This window comes from Phragmites australis, chromosome 3 (genome assembly GCF_958298935.1).
Source record: "Phragmites australis chromosome 3, lpPhrAust1.1, whole genome shotgun sequence".
Classification (NCBI taxonomy): Eukaryota; Viridiplantae; Streptophyta; class Magnoliopsida; order Poales; family Poaceae; genus Phragmites; species Phragmites australis.
This window is the reverse complement of record NC_084923.1, coordinates 31,203,269-31,212,696: the sequence shown is the minus strand read 5'-3', so window position 1 is coordinate 31,212,696 and position 9,428 is coordinate 31,203,269. Positions and strand designations below refer to the sequence as shown.

General features: G+C 44.8%; 2 protein-coding genes across 2 annotated transcripts; one reads left to right on the top strand and one right to left on the bottom strand.

Moving 5' to 3' along the window:
- Positions 1-551: 551 nt before the first annotated feature.
- On the top strand, positions 552-1,633 carry LOC133911135 (uncharacterized). The gene is made up of 2 exons (XM_062353337.1): positions 552-747; positions 1,164-1,633. The coding sequence occupies exon 2, from the start codon at positions 1,171-1,173 to the stop codon at positions 1,435-1,437; it is 267 nt and encodes an 88-aa protein (XP_062209321.1). The 5' UTR covers positions 552-747; positions 1,164-1,170; the 3' UTR covers positions 1,438-1,633.
- A 2,547-nt stretch (positions 1,634-4,180) lies between these two features.
- LOC133912805 (putative disease resistance protein RGA1) lies at positions 4,181-8,179 on the bottom strand. Its single transcript, XM_062355720.1, has one exon. It carries the CDS (start codon positions 8,031-8,033, stop codon positions 4,272-4,274), a length of 3,762 nt encoding a protein of 1,253 aa, XP_062211704.1. The 5' UTR covers positions 8,034-8,179; the 3' UTR covers positions 4,181-4,271.
- Positions 8,180-9,428: the final 1,249 nt, after the last annotated feature.

The following is a 9,428-nucleotide window of genomic DNA, read 5'->3' as shown; positions in this document are numbered from 1 at the left end:
GAAAAAATAAAATAAAAATTACTCTTTCAAGTCCAATTATATGGAGACTTCATCAAAACACAATTATATGAAATGAATTTATATATGAAGATCTAAATGTATATCATAATATGGGAAATTAGAATTTCCAGAAAATCATATAAAGGTGAACTACATTAATAAAATTTATGAAAAATCTGTATTATCATTTATTAGAAAAATATATATCGAGGACGTTTATTGGGTGCGACCAAGTTGTAATGGATTGGAGTAAATGGAATCCTTATATCAAAGGCACTATTAAACTGAATATAGGTGTCTAATGTACGGGTTGACTATAGTAAAAAGTTACTTTAAACTGTTGTAAGTAAATCCTTTTGCATAGGGATTCGCAGAATCTTGCATCTCTCTTTACCGTTGGGGCAAAAAGGGCCCAATCTATCATGATCGGCTCTGTGAGAGTAGTGCAGTATTGGCAGATTGGCAGGTCATGCTGACAGCTCAGGAGTGCAGGGGATCCAATGAATTAGTTCTATTCATACAAAGAAAAACAAGGATTTTTCTATCCTACTGAAGAGACATTAAAGCAAGGCATCTTGCCAGCTACAACTACAACCGATGAAGCAAAGCCAAATTTTCTGCTCCTGCAACCTGTATATATAAGACAAGCCCGCAAGGCACAAACAAGAAGGAAGGGAAGCTCTACCCCGTGTTTGCTTATCCCTGGAGCAAAAGACCAGCCAAGCAAATTATATACTGAAGGAAAAGGTATCTCAAAATTTGCATATGTCCAAATATTGCATTCCTTTGTTCCTTCCTTTTAGTTTCATTAGTTTCTGATCCATTAATAATTGTCTACTGAGAGTTTTTATTTCTGCATTAATAGGAACTGTTCTATCAATATACTGTAGTAGACTAGAGTCTAGACATTGGTATCTAAATTTTGAATTATGTTTGCTTCATGATGATTCGTCGCATATTCTTGCTACGATATGGCAGTTCTTTGCACTCTGTTTGTAAAAATATAATCGGTGTCTGCAATCTGCTTCAAAAACAACACTGCTCTGTTTGCTTTGTTCATTTGCTCCATTAGTTTTGGCACTCCCTCCCATTTGAAAGATGTTCATCTATATTTGCATCTGATCTGCTTTGATGCGGCAAGAATCTTTTTGTTTCAACTGCAGCTCTTCCATGGGTTCCAAGGACGATGCACCAACCTGGGCGGACCAGTGGGGCTCTGGTGACAACGGAAGCCTCAAAAGAGCCGGCGGCAACGGCAGCAGCATCAACGCAAAGGCGGATAAGAAGACGGTCACCGGCAACGTGAAGGCGGCAGCGTCAGAGGGATTCATCAAGGCGAAGGCGGCCGCGCTGGTCGGAGCGCAGAAGGTGAAGTCCGGGACAAGCAGCGGCATCAAGTGGGTCAAGGAGCAATACCAGAAGAGGACCTCCAAGTGAGCTGATAGCCTGATACAATGTCATGTCATGTACTTCTCATTCACGCCGTAGTGAAGTTGATAAGAGCAACATATTATCTCTCGGGTGTGGACTTGTGGTTCATTAGGGTGAGATTTTGATGAACTTCCTTGTTTTTAACGCTAAACTAACGATGAAAATATAAGGTAGGGACTCCTCTGCCTTTTGCTTCAAACAAAAAAAAAGCTCTCAATGAACTCTTTCTGATCTTAACACCACATATGCATGTGGGTTTAGTAAAGATGATTTTGCAAAGCTCCCGCTCTCTCAAAAATAGAGATTGCATTTTTTTTTTTGTTTCTCTGCCCGCTTCCCTTCCTGCTCCCACCATGGCTGCCTGCTGAGTCTATGCACGTTTTGTCTTTCTTTTGTCATTGGATCGATCCAAAACTAAAATATGAACTAAAGATTCACTCCTATTTATTAAGTTAAAAAATATTAACAAAGTAGTGATCAGAACTACCTAATTTATATCTATAGGCGTGCTTAAAGACTGCTCTTCAAGGAGGGGATGGGCTAAAGGTTCAGCAATGTAGTTAACAAACTAATCAGGACCCGATTGAATTGAAGCCTATAGTACGAAGGCCCACTCACGGCGACTCCCGCAGCTACTGCAAAAAGGAATCCTATCATTGTGCCGCTACTTTTACCGATCGGTGCAGCCGGTAAACGGCTCGAGCGGAAGGGGCTTCTACTGCTACAGTTGTGTTACAGTAATGTGGACAGCCAGGGGCGGCAGCAAATTTGTGGATGTCAAGAGGAGGCTGTAACACTGGTTATAAGGTGGTTATAAGGATGAATGTGGACTTAAAAGGAGTAAGAGAGTAATAGAAGTTAGGAAATAAAATATCTGCTGAAGATGAAAAAAATAGAGAATATTATAATAGTATTAAGAGATAGTACAATAATATTATAAAGAATGAATTTTTAGAGTATCTACTGCCTTAATCGGTCCGTCCCTAATTTCCACACAACATAAACATATGGTGACGATGACGTTAGCGAGCAACTAGGGACGAGAGTGCTGAGCTCAGACAACAGAACCTCGCGCCGCACGGGCTGCTCTGGCAAGCAGCCCGTGGCATGGTGGCGCGGCCATCCTACACCACCACTGGGTGTAGAGAGTTCGCATCGTTCATCAAGCATACAAGAAACAAGTATGGCCTAGCGTTTGTCAATCTCAAACTCAATGATCTAGCATTTGTCCTTTCCTCCTTTCGTACAGCCTTAGACACTAATGGAATGTTAGGAAGGGGTCATTGACCAGAAATTTTAACTGAATCCCAAGGATTTGGATCCCAATGCCCCCTTTGTCAAAAGGCCCTTGGTAAGTTTCGATTTCGATTTTTATAGGAACTTGAAAAAGAAGAATTTAGTCAATACAACGTTAGTTCGGGGGTTCGGCAGCAGACGAGTTTTGTCCTATGTAATAAGTGGTGGAACACATCTGATGCAAACAAACAGTGCAAAAAAAGATTGATAGTTGGTGTAAGTGTGACCAGGAAGGCAGGAACATCTAATTTTAGCACTTAGCTGGTAAATTTCACATCATTATCGCATCTGCACTAAAATCTATCTCATGTGTTTCATTTGTTTTTGTTGCTGTGGCCTGTGTAGCATGTTCTAGGAACCAAATTTTCAATGATTGGTTATGTTAAGTATTGCATCATACCATACCTCTATAATTTACATGTTAATTTCTCCCTTGGTTTATAAATTCCTATCACCGCGATTGTTTCTGGCCAAACCAAGATGGCTTCTAATGTCACGAGCACATGCCCAGATACTAGGATTTATAGTTGAGTCAATGCAGCTGAGCAGGATTTGGTTGATTTGATCTGCTGTTAACTGTTAATATGAGTGGAAGAATGGTTTCAGTGCCAACTATCTGTCGCGATTTGTTATTTTGGATAATAACATGTTCAAAATGTAACAAAAATGACATTTAAACATGAATGACGTATTGTCGAGCTCATTAGATATGTTTATATGAAAGCTAGATTGTTTGTATACAAATAAATGTGTAAATATTTGAGTTTTTCAAGTTATTACATTTCCTTGTATTAACATAAGTAGAAATACTGGCTAGATAGCTTATGTAAATACCTGATTCTCACTCCTTTATATATATTCTTCTTTGTATTCGTATAAATATTGATAATGAGTAGGAACCTTAACCACTGTTCTGCAAAAATACATAAGTAGCTATGCTTATTCAAAATACAAATGCATCAGTAATACATGTATTGATTTAAAAATTCACTATATCTTTTCATCCAAAGAAAGATACGATACGACAATTATTCTTGTATATTGGATGTTATTCATTTCTAAAGTACATCACATGTAGTTTAAAGAAACAAACTCAAAGAGCAAATGAGCGGTGTGCCAGTGTAGATAGTGGGTCAGATGAAAGAAATTGCAGATTTGCATTTCCTACAGTCGTCCTTTCAGTGTCTGATAGGTTCACTGGACTGCCACAACATATTTGCCTCAACGTCAACCAATATATGAGATGAGCATAGCAACCTACTGTTCGTTGGAAATATATATAGGAGATGATTAGGACGGTAAACTATTTTTCAAGACTTTATTTTCTGCAGTGTTTACTCTGTAAAACTCTGTTTTGGTTCTAGTATGCCTGTAGTATTTCTATACCAAAAAATTTCTAAGAGCAATCCAAGAGCAGTAATATCATATGTTATAATTTTCACCACTAGCCTGGAGACACAGGATTCATTCTCTTTGTATGATAAATAATTGATATGAAGCAATTGACAGCCTATGTACAATTAAAGAAAGACATACATGTTAACTCATTTTGGTTGAATGCATTGCCCATCAATGTAAACTACACCAATGAATGCAATCTTTGGCCTGTCAAGTTCATCATCAAGGCACCGTTCAATCAGCCGAGGACAACAGTTAGAGATCGACAGTCTCTTCAGCGACGTCGGCAGGCCGTTCGTCGGCAACGCGTCCATGGCCGGACAGTTCTGTACACAGAGCTCTTCCAACCCTGGCAGCGCGCACAAGTTCTCCGGAAGCCCGCACAATTCCCTGCAGTTCGTAATGCTAAGGATCTGCAGCTTCTCAAGCCACGCAAAATAAGATAAATCGGCAAAGAACGTGTCACATCCGTCGATCTCTAATATCTCAAGAGAAGGAAGCTGGTCAAACATGCCCAACCTCAGGAGCATTGTGTTCTCCAGATGAAGGTGGTTCACATTGAACAGGCAGCTCAACCAATCCATAGGCTTGATCCTACTCTCCTGATAGTTGCTTGCATGCGAGCAGCCTGTTATTTTCAGTTTCCACACAGAGAAGAGGAATGGGTGGTCCTCTACCCATGCACCTTGTGCAACAAAGCACTCGTTGATCTCCACCGTTCGCACCGACGTGTGGAACTGGTCGACAAGCATCTTCGGGCAGTCATACAGGGAGATGTCCCTCAGCGCAGTGAGATCCTTAAACCCATCGGGGATATCGCACATGACACTGTCGCAGTTTTTGATCGACAGAAACTCAAGGGACTTCAGGAGGTGCTGCTGCTGAAGCAGACCAGAGTCTAGAGACCTCAATTTGTGGCACTGATGAACTTGCAATGTGGTGAGCCGAGATGTCCACCTGCCTTCTTTCGATGTCGCCTCCAAGGTTTCTTCTGTTGATGGTTTCTTGTCATGAATCCTTGGTAGCGATTCGAGACCAACATTCTCAGTAATCAAGACTGTCAGTGAAAGGGGAAGATCAGGGAAGGTTGTCAGCTTTGGGCAGTTCTTTATCTCGAGCTCACAAAGACATGGAAACGTCATGTTTCTTGATTTTGAGTTGCCTGTTGACCATTCAGTGCAATGCGGCGCGCCTTCGAAGACGAGCCTCTTGAGCTTCAGAAACAAGTCTTGATCTGGTCGTTGGGGAACAGTACTCACCTTGCTGACAGAATGCATATTTCTGATCTCGAGAACCTCAAGGCTGGGCAGAACATGTAGGGGAGGAATGTTCTTCCAGTTCATGCAGTCAGTTAAGTACATCTTTGTCGCATTCGACAGGAAACTCGAGGTCTTCATCAACCATGATGGGGATTTGATGCCTCCGTAGCCCATGATTCTGAGATCCCTTAGGTTGTCATGTGGTTGCAAACATTCAAGTACCTCTTCATCCTTGGAAATCTCTTTGCCATGGCCATTACAGCTACTCCATGATAACTGTAGTGCATTAAGGTGCTGCATTCCCTTCAAGATGCCCTTGCTGACCTCACTAACTTCAACCTGACGGAGATCACCAATGCGAAGTTTGCCTTGGAGTTGCGTTATTCGTCGCAAGGCACCGATGGGCGAGCTACCTCCAACACGGAATGCATGCAGCTCTTGCAAATTTGAGAGACTCTGTATGTCTTGTATGCTTGAAAGAAACGACTCACTTGCGTACAGATGCCTCAGGTGAATCAAACTTGCAATGCCATTGGGAGGATGGAGCAAAGGAGAATTGCGATGGACATCCAGGACTTGGAGGAGGTAAAGCTGGCATAGCGTCCCTGGAAGGTCAGTAACTCTGTTCCTTGACAGATTGAGATATCGGAGATGTCTGAGGAGGCCGATCTCTGCGGGCAAATCTGTTATGTTTATACATGATAGGCCAAGAACTCTCACACTCTTCATCCTGGTGAAAATCTCAGGTAAATCCTCGAGAATTTCATCTGAGTTGCTGAAATCTCCAAAGAAAAGAATTGTCCGAATTCGGTACAGGAAATGATGATCAGGGTTAGGAGAAATCAGCAACGCCAAATCTCTCTTCAGCTTTGACAGGTTACTAGTCCGGATGGTCAGGTGACGAACTTCTTGTGGCACGTCTCTTGAGCTGTCAGTAATCATGAAGAATCGGCTCGTTGCCACCTCACGTGCTAGCTCTTGCATCGAATTGTGCATCACATATCTGTTTTTTCCGATAGGCTGAAAGAAGCATCGTTTAACCAGTTCATCGAAGAACTCACCGCCGACGTCCTCCAGTCTTGCCGCAGCATGATCAGAATATAACAGTCCCTGAGCTATCCACATCTGCACTAATTCTTCCTTTTTAAAGACATAATCACCGGGAAACACTGCACAATATGCGAAGCACTGCTTGAGGCGAGGGTCGAGGTGACGATAGCTCAGCAACAATGCCGGCGAGATCCCACCGACATCTCGGTGCTCCCACAGCTTATCTTCCAGCACGTTTCTCCAGTGGTCTTCATCTTCCTGCCGGAAGTACAGCGCCCGCCCAATTACCCGTGCTGGTAACGGATGGCCAGCCATCTTCTTTGCTAACTCTAATGCAATTTGCTCCATTGGTGACAATTCCTCCTCCTGGACGTCGTCCCAGTCATCCCCCAACAGAGTGCACTCATTTGTTTCCTCTGCACCGCCAAATGCGAAATGCTTGAACATCTTCCAGTAATCATCGAATCCCAAAAGGCCAAGGGTTAATGTCGGCATCGTGCCTATTGCTGTCGCAACAGTTTCAGATTGAGTTGTCACAATGATCAAGCTCCTTCTAGCAGCTGGTTTCAGCACCTCCATTAGATCTCCCCACTGGGTGTCGACGACGTCAGTTACGTCGTCAAGCACAAGCAAGAACCTCTTGCCGGTCAACTCCTTCAGCAGAAGCTCCCCAACATCGTCGATCTCACGATCAAGCCCGGCAACTTCATGGACCATCTGATCCATGATCTGCCTTCTTGGCTGGAGCGTGTCAGAGACGTGCACCCACATCCGCACGGGGAACTCGGCCCGGACGACCTCGTGGTGGAAGATGAACTGCACCAGAGCCGTCTTGCCGACCCCTGCATTGCCGGTGATGGGGAGGACGCCGATGCCAAGGCGGTAGTGTGGGTCGTCGCTGAACCTCATCATCTCCAGCATTTGCTCCACCTCAGCTTCTCTCCCAAAGACGTCGTCAGACGCATACACATCCTGTTCTGCTTCCCCTGCTGCATCCTCTGTTTGCCCCGAAACGATCGTGGCATAGTTCTTCTGTGGCGCGACGTCCTCAGAAATGGACGTGCACCTGTACGCAGCTTGCGCCATGATCTCAAGTGCATCTCGCAATCCGTCCAAGTTAACGCTACCGATCTTCGCTTTTGAGCTTTTCCCATGGGCACTACCAGTGCTAGCAACTGCACTCCTTGGCGGGCTAAAGCAAAGCAGGAACCGGAGCGGGCTGCGCGGCTTCCGGCCCACGGGGGCGGCCGAGCCGCACGCCTCGGCGCCCTTGCCACGCTCGCCGTCTTGTGCCCCGCCGAGGAGCGCGCACTCGATGTCATCGAGGACATCGTCCGCGGCGTAGGCGGCATCGAGGAGGTCCTGAACGGGTCGCGCGCCGACGTCAACAGCGCCCGCGTCGGCGGCGTCGAGCACGCGCCACAGGGACGGTAGGAGGCCCTCGAGGCGGCGCAGGTGGCCCGCGGCAGCCTCGTCGAGCTCGGCCAGCAGCTCGAGTCCCTTGCGGATCAGGCGGGCGAGCACGGCGGCTACGAAGGCCGACGCCGACCATCCGACCGCGGCTGGCATCGCCGTCCCGGCTTGCTGCGGTGGCGCCATTGATGGTCTTGGCGGGAGCGCTTGGGTGTGGATGATCCGTGAGCGAAATGATTTGGTGGAAGAAATGAAAGAAACGCAGCTGTTCTCCAAGAAAAGTAGCCGGTGGCCTGGCCGGACGACGTGCGTGCACGTACGCACGGCGAAAGGGTCGAAGTTGATAGACAAAATCTTCAAGATACAAGTTGGAAGGTGCACATCAACAACGAGAGTTTTTTTTTTTTTTTTTATTAAAAATTTAAATAAATAGATTCCTCGTAGGAGAATTTGTAAAACTACACATCTGCAGCCCTCTGATAGGACGATTAGAGCACCTAATCACCTCCTGAGAGGGCGGCAGGCCTAACCGCCCCCTCAGAGGGCAGGTACGGCGTGCCCGCCCGAGCGGCTCCCTTACCGCCCCCTGAGGGGGCGGGTAGGGGTTCTTACCGTCCTCTCAGGAGGCGGTAAAGGGCCTCCCCACCCGCCGCGCTCCGCTGCCCGCCCACCTAGCCTGTCTTATAAAAAGGGTCAAAAATAGATCAAAATTACATTTTATTTCGAAAAAAGAAAATGTTGAGAAGAGGGAGGAGAAGAGAGAAGAGGAGAGGGGAGGAAGAGAGATCAGCGAAGCCCTGTTGCATTTGAGCCACGGATTTGAAGATTAATTTCGAGTAAGTCTTTTTTTTCTTTTTGTTGTTGTTAATTAGTGCAGTAGTAGTATATGACACAGGTTTTAGACATTTATGACTTAGGGTTTAGAAAATTGTCAAATTTATTTAGAAAATTGTAAGATAGCAGTGCAATGTAAAATATTATTTTTAGTATATTATTTTTACTATATTGGGGTTGTACCTGTGGACGTAGGAGGTAGCAGTATATGATAATTTGCGAACCTAGGATAACATTTAGAAATAATTTTATCCAATAATTAGAAATATAGTTTATTGTCTTAACATTGGTTATGTTTGCGGGTGTTTTCAAGGATGGCAGATAAATTAATTTTTTAGATATATTATGGTGAGGGTGAAATTAGGTACGGTTCTAACGGTGTAGATCTGTCTGGATTTCGTCATGTCATGAAGGGTCTTAGTAAAGCTAATGAAAGGACCATTGTGCGTGTGTGCAAATGGCTCATACGGTTTTTCCAACTGGATCCGCAGCAACATGAGCTGAAGTTGAAAGCTGTCCTCAGCCGTGCTAGTCATGGATACTTTAGTGAGCTTGTTCCCATTGAAAACACATCAACTTGGAGGTAGTATATATATATATGTCGTGAACGTGGCCCGCCACTTATTTTGTTAGCTGAGGTGTACCTGAAAGATCAAACTGAGGTGAACTCTGCGGAAGCAGTAGCAGGACCAAGTGAGGCAGTAAAGATGAATCAGAGGCGGCTAATGTCGGGTCCAGGGAGGAAGT